This window comes from Salvelinus namaycush, chromosome 9 (assembly GCF_016432855.1).
Source record: "Salvelinus namaycush isolate Seneca chromosome 9, SaNama_1.0, whole genome shotgun sequence".
Classification (NCBI taxonomy): domain Eukaryota; kingdom Metazoa; phylum Chordata; class Actinopteri; order Salmoniformes; family Salmonidae; genus Salvelinus; species Salvelinus namaycush.
The window spans coordinates 5,848,331-5,866,507 of record NC_052315.1 but is presented as its reverse complement, the minus strand read 5'-3'; the positions used below and the strand labels follow the sequence as shown (position 1 = coordinate 5,866,507).

General features: G+C 46.4%; 1 protein-coding gene across 1 annotated transcript in view; it reads left to right on the top strand.

Annotated features, from left to right (window-relative positions):
- The first annotated feature begins 10,566 nt into the window (after positions 1–10,566).
- The window catches only part of LOC120053614 (run domain Beclin-1-interacting and cysteine-rich domain-containing protein-like), a 55,571-nt gene continuing 47,960 nt past the window's right edge, over positions 10,567–18,177 (top strand). Inside the window, exon 1 of the mRNA XM_039000755.1 lies at positions 10,567–10,818. Coding sequence (XP_038856683.1) covers positions 10,781–10,818 — 38 coding nt within the window. The 5' untranslated portion in view covers positions 10,567–10,780. The remainder of the gene's footprint in view (positions 10,819–18,177) is intronic.

The window sequence follows — 18,177 nt, the reverse complement described above, 5'->3', positions numbered from 1 at the left end:
TATTTGTTTGTGTGTGGGTGTTTGTGTGTGTGTGTGTGTGTGTGTGTGTGTGTGTGTGTGTGTGTGTGTGTGTGTGTGTGTGTGTGTGTGTGTGTGTGTGTGTGTGTGTGTGTGTGTGTGTGTTTGTGTGTGAGAGAGTGACCCAATTTTGATAAACTCCCATAAAAACGCACCCCTAAAAACGAAAAACATTTGTCATAAGAAACTAGCTCCCTGGTATACAGAAAATACCCGAGCTCTGAAGCAAGCTTCCAGAAAATTGGAACGGAAATGGCGCCACACCAAACTGGAAGTCTTCCGACTAGCTTGGAAAGACAGTACCGTGCAGTATCGAAGAGCCCTCACTGCTGCTCGATCATCCTACTTTTCCAACTTAATTGAGGAAAATAAGAACAATCCAAAATTTATTTTTGATACTGTTGCAAAGCTAACTAAAAAGCAGCATTCTCCAAGTGAGGATGGCTTTCACTTCAGAAGTAATAAATTCATGAATTTCTTTGAGGAAAAGATCATGATCATTAGAAAGCAAATTACGGACTCCTCTTTAAATCTGCGTATTCCTCCAAAGAGTCTGCACAACTCTGCCAGGTCCTAGGATCAAGAGAGACACTTAAGTGTTTTAGTACTATATCTCTTGACACAATGATGAAAATAATCATGGCCTCTAAACCTTCAAGCTGCATACTGGATCCTATTCCAACTAAACTACTGAAAGAGCTGCTTCATGTGCTTGGCCCTTCTATGTTGAACATAATAAATGGCTCTCTATCCACCGGATGTGTACCAAACTCACTAAAAGTGGCAGTAATAAAGCCTCTCTTGAAAAAGCCAAACCTTGACCCAGAAAATATAAAAAACTATCGGTCTATATCGAATCTTCCATTCCTCTCAAAAATGTTAGAAAAAGCTGTTGCGCAGCAACTCACTGCCTTCCTGAAGACAAACAATGTATACGAAATGCTTCAGTCTGGTTTTAGACCCCATCATAGCACTGAGACTGCACTTGTGAAGGTGGTAAATGACCTTTTAATGGCGTCAGACCGAGGCTCTGCATCTGTCCTTGTGCTACTAGACCTTAGTGCTGCCTTTGATACCATCGATCACCACATTCTTTTGGAGAGACTGGAAACCCAAATTGGTCTACACGGACAAGTTCTGGCCTGGTTTAGATCTTATCTGTCGGAAAGATATCAGTTTGTCTCTGTGAATGGTTTGTCCTCTGACAAATCAACTGTACATTTCGTTTTAGGACCATTATTGTTTTCACTATATACTTTACCTCTTGGGGATGTCATTCGAAAACATAATGTTAACTTTCACTGCTATGCGGATGACACACAGCTGTACATTTCAATGAAACATGGTGAAGCCCCAAAATTGCCCTCGCTAGAAGCCTGTGTTTCAGACATAAGGAAGTGGATGGCTGAAAACTTTCTACTTTTAAACTCGGACAAAACAGAGATGCTTGTTCTAGGTCCCAAGAAACAAAGAGATATTCTGTTAAATCTGACAATTAATCTTGATGGTTGTAAAGTCGTCTCAAATAAAACTGTGAAGGACCTCGGCGTTACTCTGGACCCTGATCTATCTTTTGACGAACATATCAAGACTGTTTCAAGGACAGCTTTTTTCCATCTACGTAACATTGCAAAAATCAGAAATTTTCTGTCCAAAAATGATGCAGAAAAATTAATCCATGCTTTTGTTACTTCTAGGTTAGACTACTGCAATGCTCTACTTTCCGGCTACCCGGATAAAGCACTAAATAAACTTCAGTTAGTGCTAAATACGGCTGCTAGAATCCTGACTAGAACCAAGAAATTTGATCATATTACTCCAGTGCTAGCTTCCCTACACTGGCTTCCTGTTAAGGCAAGGGCTGATTTCAAAGATTTACTGTTAACCTATAAAGCGTTACATGGGCTTGCTCCTACCTATCTTTCCGAGTTGGTCCTGCCGTACATACCTACACGTACGCTACGGTCACAAGACGCAGGCCTCCTAATTGTCCCTAGAATTTCTAAGCAAACAGCTGGAGGCAGGGCTTTCTCCTATAGATCTCCATTTTTATGGAATGGTCTGCCTACCCATGTGAGAGACGCAGACTCGGTCTCAACCTTTAAGTCTTTACTGAAGACTTATCTCTTCAATGGGTCATATGATTGAGTGTAGTCTGGCCTAGGAGTGTGAAGGTGAACGGAAAGGCTCTGGAGCAACGAACCGCCCTTGCTGTCTCTGCCTGGCCGGTTCCCCTCTCTCCACTGGGATTCTCTGCCTCTAACCCTATTACAGGGGCTGAGTCACTGGCTTACTGGTGCTCTTTCATGCCGTCCCTAGGAGGGGTGCGTCACTTGAGTGGGTTGAGTTACTGACGTGATCTTCCTGTCTGGGTTGGCGCCCCCCCTTGGTTTGTGCTGTGGTGGAGATCTTTGTGGGCTATACTCGGCCTTGTCTCAGGATGGTAAGTTGGTGGTTGAAGATATCCCTCTAGTGTTGTGGGGGCTGTGCTTTGGCAAAGTGGGTGGGGTTATATCCTTCCTGTTTGGCCCTGTTCGGGGGTATCATCGGATGGGGCCACAGTGTCTCCTGACCCCTCCTGTCTCAGCCTCCAGTATCTATGCTGCAGTAGTTTATGTGTCGGGGGGCTAGGGTCATTTGGTTATATCTGGAGTACTTCTCCTGTCTTATCCGGTGTCCTGTGTGAATTTAAGTATGCTCTCTCTAATTCTCTCCTTCTCTCTCTCTTTCTCTCTCTCGGAGGGCCTGAGCCCTAGGACCATGCGTCAGGACTACCGGGCATGATGACTCCTTGCTGTCCCCAGTCCACCTGGCCTTGCTGCTGTTCCAGTTTCAACTGTTCTGCCTGCGGCTATGGAACCCTGACCTGTCCACCGGACGTGCTACCTGTCCCAGACCTTCTGTTTTCAACTCTCTAGAGACCGCAGGAGCGGTAGAGATACTCTTAATGATCGGCTATGAAAAGCCAACTGACATTTACTCCTGATTATTATTTGTGAACATTTATGAACATTTGAACATCTTGGCCATGTTCTGTTATAATCTCCACCCGGCACAGCCAGAAGAGGACTGGCCACCCCTCATAGCCTGGTTCCTCTCTAGGTTTCTTCCTAGGTTTTGGCCTTTCTAGGGAGTTTTTCCTAGCCGCCGTGCTTCTACACCTGCATTGCTTGCTGTTTGGGGTTTTAGGCTGGGTTTCTGTACAGCACTTCGAGATATTAGCTGATGTACGAAGGGCTATATAAAATAAACTTGATTTGATTTGATATCAACTGGGTGAAATACCACACAGTGTGCCATCATAGCAACAAGATTTGTAACCTGTTGCCACAGAAAAGGGCAACCAGTGAAGAACAAACACCATTGTAAATACAACCCATATTTATGTTTATTTATTTCCCCTTTTGTACTTTAACAATTTCACATCCAGTGGCCGTTCTAGCTTGTATAGCTCCCTGGGCTCCCCCTTTCAAAAAGCACCATTCTGCACTAAATGTCATTTTTATTCAAACATTTGGAACAACACAAATAAATAATCATAACATTTAAAACGATATAAATATAAAAATATATACAAAATAAGACTCATAAATATCAAAACGAAGTAACAAAGACAAATAGAAACAAATTGTAGTATATAAATAGAATATAATTATTACACTATTACCCTATTGCTAACAAAAAACACACAAATAAAACTAAATTGTACAAATTCTATATCACACTAGTAGAATAACACACTTATAAAGAAGAGAACCTGATTATTACACTATTGCACTATTGAAACAAGAAACACACAAACTAAATTGCACAACTGCCATCTAAACACTGACCTTTCTTGCCTTCCTTGATGCAAAGTCATCAATTACATCATCATAAGAAATCTGCCCAGTTAAAAATCTGCCTGGTTAATACTGATGACAGCAAGGCCACTAAGGTGTTCCTGTGACATGGTGGACCTCAGGTAGGATTTGATGAGCTTCAGCTTTGAAAAGCTCCTCTCTGCTTCAGCTACAGGTCACTGGAAGAGTAAGACAAATTCTGAGAGCAGTCCACAAATTTGGATACATTTCTGAGTGTCACGATCGTCATAATGTGGAAGAGAGGAGGACCAAGGCGCAGCGTGAAGTGAATACATTCTTCTATTTATTTAAGAAGAAAACCTAACCAAACTAATACAAACAACAAAACGAACGTGACGCTATATATAATAGTACAGAGACAAGCAACTAACACATAGACATAGACAAACCAGACATACAACATAGAATGCCCACTCAGATCACACCCTGACCAAACAAAACATAAAACATACAAAGCAAACTATGGTCAGGGCGTGACACTGAGAGCTCCCTTTCGTGTATAAATAGCAGCAGCTCAAGCAGGGTCATGGTCTTCGATGGCAAGTCAGACAAGTTCTTCAGTTCCTGTGCAAGCTCTCTGCCATCCAAGTCTGAGTGTTCTTTATAGTGCAGTGTCATACTAAGAGCCTCACATTGTTCTGTCAGCTCCTCATTGGAGAGATTTTGGAAGGTTGACAACACTCCAAACTTCTCTCCCACAATTTCCAATGATGAAAATCTTTCCTTCCCCCTGTATATAGCCTCGTTATTGTTATTCTCATTGTGTTACTTTTTATTATTACTTTTTATTTAAGTCTACTTGGTAAATATTTTCTTAACTCTTCTTGAGCTGCACTGTTGGTTAAGGGCTTGTAAGTAAGCATTTCACGGTAAAGTCTATACTTGTTGTATTCGGCGCATGTAACAAATAAAGTTTGATTTGATTTGATCTGATCAAATGATTCGTATGAAAAGTGCCACTTTGTGGACCTCAGCCTTTTTTGTTGTAGAACGGCCTCTACATTCATACCCTCGCAAATATCCTTGGCTGACGTTTGTGCAGTCATAAAGCCTGTTGCCCTGTAGTTGCTGAGACCTCTCTCTGTCTTTCTGAGACTGACTGCAACATCCACATGCATGCTGGGAGAATGCTTGCTCACATGTTGGGATCTGGCTCCAGATGTCATACTCCACCGCTGTACAGATGCTGAAGAGGTATGATCCCACCTCCTCTGACAAGGACTGGGCCTCAATCTTTATTCGCATGGTCTTTGGTTTGATCCCTCACCTCAATCAGTGCCTCTCTCACTGCTGCTGCATGACACCTCAGTGGCTCGACACTCTTAACTTGACTCTCCCACCTTGTCTCAGTCCACATCTTCAAAGTGATGTCCACATGTTTTTTCAGGATGACCCACCGCTGTGTGGAGGCTGAGAACAAGGTGTACAGTTTGTGTAAGATGCCAAAGTAACCTGTGGCATCGACAGAACTTTTAGCAGCATCAGCCACAACCAGGTTCAACGTGTGAGCCCCACATGGCACAAATAGAGATCTTGGATTCATTTCCAGGAGTCTGGCTTGGACACCTTTGTTTTCGCCTCTCATGTTGGCCCCATTATCATAAGACTGTCCTCTGCAGTCCTCAAAAGGAATTTTTAGCTCCTCTAATCTTTTGAGAATCAGGGATGTTAAATGTTGGCCTGTGGACTCCTCTGCCTCCAAAAACCCCCATAAAATGTTCCTTTATGTGGGGCTCCTCCTTCAGTGACACAATTCTAATCACAACTGACAACTGTTCAGTGTGGCTGACATCTGAGGTGCAATCTAGAATGATAGAGGATCATTTTGCCAGCTTGATGTCAGTCACCATTATTGAAATGACCTTGCTGCTCAACAAATCAATGAGTTCATTCTGTATTTGGTGGCCAAGGTAGCTAGCTGGTGGTGTGACTCGAGGTCCCTTTTTAGACACGGTTAAGGTGCTCTTTCATGACTGGATCAAATTGTGCCATCACTTCAACCTCTTTGAGGACATTTCCATTTGATGGAGTAGTGTTTCTGTGTGTCCCCTTAAGGCCAGATTTGTAATTGCCAGACACTACACAATAGCAGTCAGACGTGTCAACACCTCTCTCCATCTTATCCTCTCAGCCTCCATAAGTGCCATCTCATGCTGATCAATTGTTTCCACTTTTTTGATCCGCATTGCCAGTTCTTTCCATGTTTTCATGCAGTTTTGGTGTTCTGGACTGCTGTCGTGTGAAGTCAGCAAAGAACTTGCATGTTTCCAGTCTGTCAGTCCTGAGTTTGTTAAATTAATTTTCTTCGTAGAAAAGAGTTTGCAGCAGAAGAGGCTGTTGTTTCTTTCAGAATACATCAACCAACTTCTAGGGATTTTTTCACCACTCACCAAGGTCTTCCTGAAATACTGGTGGTGGCAACTTCTTCCATCACTCTCATTTCTTGGGAAAACAAAGTGAGGTGGTACCTCACTTGGTCCTCTGCAAAGTAGTTGTGTCTGAATTTTGTCAGTGAGAACTGAAGGCCTGTCAGCAGGGTCTGTAGACAGTGGTTCATCCTCAGCAGCAGGGTTTGGTGGGGATGCTGCTACAGGCATTTCTAATGGAGAGCACATGGGCATTAGTTTACACACGTTATTCACAGCATTTATAGTGATGGAACATCCCACATACATACCCAGTAATAATAAAATCATCATTGTTACCTACAATATGGAAACTTAAAATTTTGCAAAAGGGAAATTATTTATTTTGTTTATGTTATGCAGGGATGCACACATAAACACATGTGTGTGTTCACACACACACACACACACACACACACACACACACACACACACACACACACACACACACACACACACACACACACACACACACACACACACACACACACACACACACACACACACACACACACACACGCGTGCGTGCGTGTGCACACAAACCCACCTGAAGAATCCTGCTGGGGAGAAGTGGAAGCAAATGGGTCTTCATCCTCAGGCTCAGACAACATTTGTGAAGACACCTGTGTGTCTGAGGAGGTGGATGGCTCCTCATCCTGAGACTCCGAGATAATTTCTGAAGAGGCCTGTGTGACCGAGGAGGTAGATGGCTCCTCATCCTGGCCAATGCCAGGGGGTGCTCCAAAATATTTCAGAAGTGCCCCTGAATTTGAAATACAGTATATGAGTCTGACATCCGAAATACATTTGTTCCACAATTAAATATACATGTCATTATGCACAATTTATCAAACTTTCAGAATAGAAACCAAATGAACCATTCAATCTCCTTGGCTAATTCTAGGCATAAGACACCCCAAAAGACTCAATATATCACAAAAGATACAAAATATCAGCATAATATAGACGTCTTTTAAGTTAGCCTACAGCATTGGAAATTCCCCTTCCTGAGCTCAGGACCTAGTCAATATAATCACACAAAACCTTTATGATGTCACCTCAATGAAAGTTAACCAAATTAAGAATGTGCTAGTTAGGTTGTAATCGTTTTGCTGCAGGCTACACACATTATCATGATGAAACTGTGTGAAATTATATCCAATGTTATGTAAGTTAGTTGTTGAATATTGTCCCCCTATGTGTAATAGCATAGCAAGCAACATAGGCTAACAAACATAAGTGTTATACTAGCCTATTTCATACATGCATAATATTATACTTATAAAGAGATGACATAGCTGCATATCTTTATCTTTTGTGCGTTTCTCCTCTTCTTCTTTCCTCTTTTTCCTAAACTGGGCACCTGATGGCTTTGACCTTTTCTTATCCATTTGTGTTGATTTGGCACTCGACCATCAATAGATTACCCATCCCCCAACACTGTCAACCAAGAGTCAAAACTAAACCAATTCACCTTGGTGGTGTGCAGACTGGTTTTATATTATTCTTAACGATTTCACACAAACCAGAAAAAAATGCAACAATATGTCTGTGAAACTATATATTCACAGTATTATGAATGAATTGTGGTTCATTTGGTAGCATTTTGTAGTGTGACTGATTTGACTATTTGCATTAGTACTGTACAAAGTTAGAGGTGCGCTATTTGATAGATTCCCATGCTCCCCCTACCTCTGTCTTCCGGTGGGGAGACGTATGGTCAACCTACCCCCGCCCCCCTCTCCATCTCGTACTTCTGAGTGGGAGACCTTCCCAGGCAGTAGCCTGCCTAGCTCACAAAATAGAATCAGGGCGCTCACTCCGACAAGGTTAATTGACCCACAGTCCCACACGGTGACATGATATCATTGACGTGACGTGCAAATGAGCGATAGAAAACCGATTGCACAAATGTCACCATTCCAAAACAAATTGTGCGGGCGTCCCGTGGTGCCCCCGGGCAAGATTACGCCCTGGGTGACTGCCCATGTCGCCCATACCTAAATCTGACACTGTGCACATCCTTACAACACTGTATGTAGACATAATATTACATTTGAAATGTCTTTATTCTTTTACTGTTAATTTTTGTTGTTTATTTCTCTTTTGTTTATTATCTACTTCACTTGCTTTGGCAATGTAAACATATATTTTCCCATGACAATAAAGCCCTTAAATTGAATTGAATTGAATTGAGAGGGAGAAAGGGAGAGAACCCTTCAGCACCAGCAGGTGGCAGCATTGTCAAGATATTAGCAGGCTTTGTATGAAATGTAGGTTTCTAGGTTTCTATACACAGTATATAGTGCCAGTCAAAGTTTGGACACATATTCTCTCAACCAGCTTCACGAGTAATGCTTTTCCAACAGTCTCGAAGGAGTTCCCACATATGCTGAGCACTTGTTGGTCACTTTTTCTTCACTCTTTTTAATTTTTTAAAATCTTTATTTAACTAGGCAAGTCAGTTAAGAACAAAATCTTATTTACAGTGACAGCCTAACCCCCCGGCCAAACCCCCCAGGCAAACTCTCAATTGCGCGCCGCGCTATGGGAATCCCGATCACGGCCGGTTGTGACACAGCCTGGGAATTAATTGGGTTGAGGTCGGGGGATTGTGGAGGCCAGGTAATCTGCACTCTATCACATGCAGCACTCTATCACTCTCCTTCTAGGTCAAATAGCCATTACACAGCCTGGAGGTGTGTGTTTGGGTCACTGTCCTGTTGAAAATCAAATTATAGTCCCACTAAGCGCTAACCAGATGGGATGGAGTATCGCTGCAGAATGCTGTGGTAGCCATGCTGGTTAAGTGTGCCTTGAATTCTAAATAAATCACTGACAGTGTCACCAGCAAAGCACCATCACACCTCCTCCTCCATACTTCACAGTGGGAACCACACATGCAGAGATCATCCGTTCACCTACTCTGCGTCTCACAAAGACACGGCGGTTGGAACCAAAAATCTCACATTTGGACTCATCAGACCAAAGGACAGATTTCCACCGGTCTAATGTCCATTGCTCGTGTTTCTTGGCCCAAGCAAGTCTCTTCTTCTTATTGGTGTCCTTTAGTAGGGGTATCTCTGCAGCAATTTGATCATGAATGCCTGATTCACACAGTCTCCTTTGAACAGTTGATGTTGAGATGTGCCAGTTACTTGAACTCTGTGAAGCATTTATTTGGGCTGCAATCTGAGATGCAGTTAACTCTAATGAACTTATCCTCTGCAGCAAAGGTAACTCTGGGTCTTCCTTTCCTGTGTTGATCCTCATGAGAGCCAGTTTCATCATAGCGCTTGATGGTTTTTGCGACTGCACTTGAATAAACATTCAAAGTTCCTGAAATTTCCGCATAGACTGACCTTCATGTCTTAAAGTAATGATGGACTGATGTTTCTCTTTGCTTATTTGAGCTGTTCTTGCCATAATATGGACATGGTCTTTTATCAAATAGGACTATCTTCTATATACCACCCCTACCTTGTCACAACACAACTGATTGGCTCAAATGCATTAAGAAGGAATGAAATTCCACAAATTAACTTTTAACAAGGCGCACCTGTTAATTTAAATGCATTCCAGGTGACTACCTCATGAAGCTGGTTGAGAGAATGCCACGAGTGTGCAAATCTGTCATCAAGGCAAAAGGTGGCTACTTTGAAAAATCTAAAATATATTTTGATTTGTTTAACACTTTTTTGGTTACTACATGATTCCATGTGTTATTTCATAGTTTTGATGTCTTTACTATTATTTTACAATGTAGAAAATAGTAAAGATAAAGAAAAAACCCTTGAATGAGTTGGTGTGTCCAAACTTTTGACGGATACTGTCTCTCTCTATATATATATATATATATATATATATATATATATATATATATACACCTGCTGGTGGTGAAGGGTTCTCTCTCTTTCTCGCTATCTCCCTCTCTCACTCTATCACACTCCACTTTTCGAAAAAAGTTTCGTTCAGGGCTGTCATTAATTCATCCCCCACCAGCTACAAATAATAATGTGAAACTTGACATTTAATGTCCCAGACTTGATTCAACAGAGAATATAGGATACTTGAGTAAGGTAGAAAATATGCAAGGATGTTCATTAGAATAACTCACAGATCAGATCAGTATGAGGCTAGTTTGCATTAAATAGCTCCAGCAAAAATAAATGTCAATATTATCACCTACAAATCAACCTGTGTCAAGGAGTTGGAGTCGGAGCCTGAGAAACTTCAACCCCGCCCACTGAAGTCATGCGGTTGTGTGTTTCTGTTTAGGCCTGTCCTACTGTTTAGACTTGCGATTTTGACACTGACAGCGCTTATGTTGGACTACTGTCACACTCCTAGCCAAAGTGAATGCGACGAGCTAATTTTAAGCCACCGACTGTAAGTGGCCGGTGACTTGTGCGTACTGGAAGGGGACTTGGGGGGAAGCTGATACCGTATTCAGTTTCCCCCCCTGCTTCCAGGGAATTTCCTTGCTTCGAGGAAATGGAGATTACGTCGGAGGAAAAAGCCGAGGAACGCAGGTGAGGGACTGGGTGGGGAGTCGGCTAACCAAGCTAGCTAGCTAACCAAGTTTGCATGTTGATACTTGTTAGCTCGTTGACTACATTTTGGATGTTTACGAATACAAACATCTGCTATATAATTTTTAAATGTTTTCCTCAGTTCAGTACCATGCCACATCCAATAATACCTCATATTTGCTAGCTAGTTAAACTAGCATTAGCTAGATGACGCTTAACTAACTAGCTAGCTAACGTTAGTTAAATAGCTAAGTTACTTAACTAGCAAACTGGAAGGAACGGGCAATGTTTTTGGTATGGCAAATTGGTGCGTACCCAAGGGGTAGCTGTTTATAGAATTCACATTGCCGGGGTTAATCATTCTTGTGTTTGCAAGACAGGCGCCTAGTTAGCTGTCTGAGGTCAGACGTCAGCCGTTGCTATTTGATTGACTGGGTTTAGTCTACAGTGTTATCTATGTATGACGCAGGGATTTGCAGTCAATAAATTATCAGTTTATGTAACTTGGCAGCTAACTAACACCACATGTGTACAGTGTTCTAAGGCCAGGGTGTTAGCAACAAGCCACCACTGTTTGCTAAGTTTTGGGAAGAGGCTCAGTCCTGAGGAAATACACGAGTTACCCATGTTGTATTAACTGCCAATCAAAACAATCCTTTTCGTACTTTCCACAACAGACAGACCTTATGTATGTAATGTACCATGCTACACTATATATACAAAAGTATGTGGACACCCCTTCAAATAAGTAGATTTGGGTATTTCAGCCACAGCTCAGCTGTATAAAATCGAGCACACAGCCGTGCAATCTCCATAGACAAACATTGGCAGTAGAATGGCCTTACTGAAGAGCTTAGTGACTTTCAACGTGGCATCGTCATATGACGATGACACCTTTCCAACAAGTCAGTTCGTCAAATTTCTGCCCTGCTACAGCACTCGCTACTGATTTCAAAACTGCCTCTGGAAGCAATGTCAGCACTAACAGAACGGTTGGGAGCTTCATGAAATAGATTTTCATGGCAGAGCAGCCACACACAAGCCTGAGATCACCATGCGCAATGCCAAGCGTCGCCTGGAGTGGTGTAAAGCTCACCGCCATTGGACTCTGGAGCAGTGGACATGAATTTCTTTTGACTAAATATGCAGGTTTAAAAATATATACTTCTATGTATTGTTTTTAAGAAAGGCATTAATGTTTATGGTTAGGTACATTTGTGCAACAATTGTGCTTTTTTCCCCGCAAATTTGCTTTTGTTAAATCATCACCCGTTTGGCGAAGTTGAAGTAGGCTGTGATTCAATGATAAATTAACAGGCACCGCATTGATTATATGCAACGCAGGACAAGCTAGTTAACCTAGTAATATCATCAACCATGTGTAGTTACTAGTGATTATGTTAAGAATGATTGTTTTTTTTATAACAAGTTTAATGCAAGCTAGCAACTTAACTTTTTTGATGCTGCACTCACGTAACAGGTGGTCAGCCTGCCACGCAGTTTCCTCGTGGATGTAATCGGCCATAATCTGCATTCAAAAAGGGCGATTTACCCATTTGTTATGAAATCTCCTAATTAATAGGCCATGCTGATTAATCAGTCGACTTCTAATTACAACAACACATAGTTCCTAACCTGTTTATTGAACTACACCGATATGTAGTTTGGCACTAGGGCCCCACTGCCTTGTTGTTGACGTTTGCTTTGATCTGTGTGACTGCTTGGGAGATTGGACCACTCTATAATCACTGACCCACTCCTCCAGTAGTCATGAAGCACTCACTCACTCACTCACTCACTCACTCACTCACTCACTCACTCACTCACTCCTGTAAAACTATCCATTCTCCCTGCTATGGGTAGAATGTGTTTGTCCCATGTTCTGGCCTTTCTCTGGTTTTTAAAATGTGATGTTGATTTGATTAGAACGGTCCATGGTTGAACTCGTGATAGTCGTCACTATAGGTACTGCTCATTTTAGCACACTGAAAGAGCCTGTAATGTAATGGTTCTGACTGTAGCGTTGTTTACTCCACACAGCCTATTTCACAGCCTTAAGACTGACCAGCCATTTCTCTCAACCGTGTCTCCTGAATCAAATTAGATTTATTTTGTTATTGAACCTGAATGGGATGTTTCAGGCCTCATTTCTGTCATACTTCGCTCCAGATTTGAGTCATGCGAAGACCCAAGACTTTCCTGTGTGTGGGAGAGTGTGGGAGAGTGTGTGTGGGACAGAGCGTGTGTGTGTGTGGGACAGAGCGTGTGTGTGTGTGGGACAGAGCGTGTGTGTGTGTGGGACAGAGCGTGTGTGTGTGTGGGACAGAGCGTGTGTGTGTGTGGGACAGAGCGTGTGTGTGTGTGGGACAGAGCGTGTGTGTGTGTGGGACAGAGCGTGTGTGTGTGTGTGTGTGGGACAGAGCGTGTGTGTGTGTGTGTGGGACAGAGTGTGTGTGTGTGGGACAGAGTGTGTGTGTGTGGGACAGAGTGTGTGTGTGTGTGTGGGACAGAGTGTGTGTGTGGGACAGAGTGTGTGTGTGGGACAGAGTGTGTGTGTGTGTGTGGGACAGAGTGTGTGTGTGTGTGTGTGTGGGACAGAGTGTGTGTGTGTGTGTGTGTGGGACAGAGTGTGTGTGTGTGTGTGTGTGGGACAGAGCGTGTGTGTGTGTGTGGGACAGAGCGTGTGTGTGTGTGTGTGTGTGTGGGACAGAGCGTGTGTGTGTGTGTGTGTGTGTGGGACAGAGCGTGTGTGTGTGTGTGTGTGTGTGGGACAGAGCGTGTGTGTGTGTGTGTGTGTGTGTGGGACAGAGCGTGTGTGTGTGTGTGGGACAGAGCGTGTGTGTGTGTGTGTGTGTGTGGGACAGAGCGTGTGTGTGTGTGTGTGTGGGACAGAGCGTGTGTGTGTGTGTGTGTGGGACAGAGCGTGTGTGTGTGTGTGTGTGTGGGACAGAGCGTGTGTGTGTGTGTGTGTGGGACCGTGTGTGTGTGTGTGTGGGACCGTGTGTGTGTGTGTGTGTGTGGGACAGAGCGTGTGTGTGTGTGTGTGTGTGGGACAGAGCGTGTGTGTGTGTGTGGGACAGAGCGTGTGTGTGTGTGTGTGTGTGGGACAGAGCGTGTGTGTGTGTGTGTGTGTGGGACAGAGCGTGTGTGTGTGTGTGTGTGTGGGACAGAGCGTGTGTGTGGGACAGAGCGTGTGTGTGTGTGTGGGACAGAGCGTGTGTGTGTGTGTGTGTGTGTGTGTGGGACAGAGCGTGTGTGTGGGACAGAGCGTGTGTGTGTGTGTGGGACAGAGCGTGTGTGTGTGTGTGTGTGTGTGTGTGTGTGGGACAGAGTGTGTGTGTGTGTGTGGGACAGAGCGTGTGTGTGTGTGGGACAGAGCGTGTGTGTGTGTGTGTGTGTGTGTGGGACAGAGCGTGTGTGTGTGTGTGGGACAGAGCGTGTGTGTGTGTGGGACAGAGCGTGTGTGTGTGGGACAGAGCGTGTGTGTGTGTGTGTGGGACAGAGCGTGTGTGTGTGTGTGGGACAGAGCGTGTGTGTGTGTGGGACAGAGCGTGTGTGTGTGTGTGGGACAGAGCGTGTGTGTGTGTGGGACAGAGCGTGTGTGTGGGACAGAGCGTGTGTGTGTGTGTGGGACAGAGCGTGTGTGTGTGTGTGTGTGTGTGTGTGGGACAGAGCGTGTGTGTGGGACAGAGCGTGTGTGTGTGTGTGGGACAGAGCGTGTGTGTGTGTGTGTGTGTGTGTGTGTGTGGGACAGAGTGTGTGTGTGTGTGTGGGACAGAGCGTGTGTGTGTGTGGGACAGAGCGTGTGTGTGTGTGTGTGTGTGTGTGGGACAGAGCGTGTGTGTGTGTGTGGGACAGAGCGTGTGTGTGTGTGGGACAGAGCGTGTGTGTGTGTGTGTGTGTGTGTGTGGGACAGAGCGTATGTGTGGGACAGAGCGTGTGTGTGTGTGTGGGACAGAGCGTGTGTGTGTGTGTGTGTGTGTGTGGGACAGAGCGTGTGCGTGTGTGTGTGTGTGGGACAGAGCGTGTGTGTGTGTGTGGGACAGAGCGTGTGTGTGTGTGTGGGACAGAGCGTGTGTGTGTGTGTGTGTGTGTGGGACAGAGCGTGTGTGTGTGTGTGTGTGGGACAGAGCGTGTGTGTGTGTGTGTGTGTGTGTGTGGGACAGAGCGTGTGTGTGTGTGTGTGTGTGTGTGTGGGACAGAGCGTGTGTGTGTGTGTGTGTGGGACAGAGCGTGTGTGTGTGTGTGTGTGGGACAGAGCGTGTGTGTGTGTGGGACAGAGCGTGTGTGTGTGTGTGTGGGACAGAGCGTGTGTGTGTGGGACAGAGCGTGTGTGTGTGGGACAGAGCGTGTGTGTGTGTGTGGGACAGAGCGTGTGTGTGTGTGTGGGACAGAGCGTGTGTGTGTGTGTGGGACAGAGCGTGTGTGTGTGTGTGTGGGACAGAGCGTGTGTGTGTGTGTGTGGGACAGAGCGTGTGTGTGTGTGTGTGGGACAGAGCGTGTGTGTGTGGGACAGAGCGTGTGTGTGTGGGACAGAGCGTGTGTGTGTGGGACAGAGCGTGTGTGTGTGGGACAGAGCGTGTGTGTGTGTGTGTGTGTGTGGGACAGAGTGTGTGTGTGTGTGGGACAGAGCGTGTGTGTGTGTGTGTGTGTGGGACAGAGCGTGTGTGTGTGTGTGTGTGTGGGACAGAGCGTGTGTGTGTGTGTGTGTGTGGGACAGAGCGTGTGTGTGTGTGTGTGTGTGTGTGGGACAGAGCGTGTGTGTGTGTGTGTGTGTGTGTGGGACAGAGCGTGTGTGTGTGTGTGTGTGTGTGTGGGACAGAGCGTGTGTGTGTGTGTGTGTGTGTGTGGGACAGAGCGTGTGTGTGTGGTGTGTGTGTGTGGGACAGAGCGTGTGTGTGTGTGTGTGTGTGGGACAGAGCGTGTGTGTGTGTGTGTGTGTGTGGGACAGAGCGTGTGTGTGTGTGTGTGTGTGTGTGTGTGGGACAGAGCGTGTGTGTGTGTGTGTGTGGGACAGAGCGTGTGTGTGTGTGTGTGTGTGTGGGACAGAGCGTGTGTGTGTGTGTGTGGGACAGAGCGTGTGTGTGTGTGTGTGTGTGTGGGACAGAGCGTGTGTGTGTGTGTGTGTGGGACAGAGCGTGTGTGTGTGTGTGTGTGTGTGGGACAGAGCGTGTGTGTGTGTGTGTGTGGGACAGAGCGTGTGTGTGTGTGTGTGTGGGACAGAGCGTGTGTGTGTGTGTGTGGGACAGAGCGTGTGTGTGTGTGTGTGGGAGAGAGCGTGTGTGTGTGTGTGTGTGTGGGACAGAGCGTGTGTGTGTGTGTGTGTGTGGGACAGAGCGTGTGTGTGTGTGTGTGGGACAGAGCGTGTGTGTGTGTGTGTGGGACAGAGCGTGTGTGTGTGTGTGTGGGACAGAGCGTGTGTGTGTGTGTGGGACAGAGCGTGTGTGTGTGTGTGTGTGTGTGTGTGGGACAGAGCGTGTGTGTGTGTGTGTGTGGGACAGAGCGTGTGTGTGTGTGTGTGTGTGTGTGTGTGGGACAGAGCGTGTGTGTGTGTGTGTGTGGGACAGAGCGTGTGTGTGTGTGTGTGTGTGTGTGTGTGTGTGGGGGACAGAGCGTGTGTGTGGGACAGAGCGTGTGTGTGTGTGTGGGACAGAGCGTGTGTGTGTGTGTGGGACAGAGCGTGTGTGTGTGTGTGGGACAGAGCGTGTGTGTGTGTGTGTGGGACAGAGCGTGTGTGTGTGTGTGTGTGTGTGGGACAGAGCGTGTGTGTGTGTGTGTGGGACAGAGCGTGTGTGTGTGTGTGTGGGACAGAGCGTGTGTGTGTGTGTGGGACAGAGCGTGTGTGTGTGTGTGGGACAGAGCGTGTGTGTGTGTGTGTGTGTGTGTGTGGGACAGAGCGTGTGTGTGTGTGGGACAGAGCGTGTGTGTGTGTGGGACAGAGCGTGTGTGTGTGTGGGACAGAGTGTGTGTGTGTGTGTGTGTGTGTGTGTGTGTGTGTGACAGAGCGTGTGTGTGTGTGTGGGACAGAGCGTGTGTGTGGGACAGAGCGTGTGTGTGTGTGTGGGACAGAGCGTGTGTGTGTGTGTGGGACAGAGCGTGTGTGTGTGTGTGGGACAGAGCGTGTGTGTGTGGGACAGAGCGTGTGTGTGTATGTGTGTGTGTGTGGGACAGAGCGTGTGTGTGTGTGTGTGTGGGACAGAGCGTGTGTGTGTGTGTGTGTGTGTGTGGGACAGAGTGTGTGTGTGTGTGTGTGTGTGGGACAGAGCGTGTGTGTGTGTGTGTGTGTGTGGGACAGAGCGTGTGTGTGTGTGTGTGTGTGTGTGTGTGGGACAGAGCGTGTGTGTGTGTGTGTGTGTGGGACAGAGCGTGTGTGTGTGGGACAGAGCGTGTGTGTGTGTGTGTGTGGGACAGAGCGTGTGTGTGTGTGTGTGGGACAGAGCGTGTGTGTGTGTGTGTGTGGGACAGAGCGTGTGTGTGGGACAGAGCGTGTGTGTGGGACAGAGCGTGTGTGGGACAGAGCGTGTGTGTGTGTGTGGGACAGAGCGTGTGTGGGACAGAGCGTGTGTGTGTGTGTGGGACAGAGCGTGTGTGTGTGTGTGGGACAGAGCGTGTGTGTGTGTGGGACAGAGCGTGTGTGTGTTTGTGTGGGACAGAGCGTTTGTGTGTTTGTGTGGGACAGAGCGTTTGTGTGGGACAGAGCGTGTGTGTGTGTGTTTGTGTGGGACAGAGCGTGTTTGTGTGGGACAGAGCGTGTGTGTGTGTGTGTGTGTGTGTGTGTGTGTGTGTGTGTGTGTGTGTGTGTGTGTGTTTGGGACAGAGCGTGTGTGTGTGTGTGTGGGACAGAGCGTGTGTGTGTTTGGGACAGAGTGTGTGTGTGTGTGTGTGTGTGTGGGACAGAGCGTGTGTGTGTGTGGGACAGAGCGTGTGTGTGTGTGGGACAGAGCATGTGTGTGTGGGGGACAGAGCGTGTGTGTGTGTGTGGGACAGAGCGTGTGTGTGTGTGTGTGTGTGTGTGGGACAGAGCGTGTCTGTGTGGGACAGAGCATGTGTGTGTGGGGGACAGAGCGTGTGTGTGTGTGTGGGACAGAGCGTGTGTGTGTGTGTGTGTGTGTGTGGGACAGAGCGTGTCTGTGTGGGACAGAGCGTGTCTGTGTGGGACAGAGCGTGTCTGTGTGGGACAGAGCGTGTCTGTGTGGGACAGAGCGTGTCTGTGTGGGACAGAGCGTGTCTGTGTGGGACAGAGCGTGTCTGTGTGGGACAGAGCGTGTCTGTGTGGGACAGAGCGTGTCTGAGAGACAGGGAGCGCGTGTGAGTGAGAGACAGGGAGCGCGTGTGTTTGTGTGGGACAGGGAGCGCGTG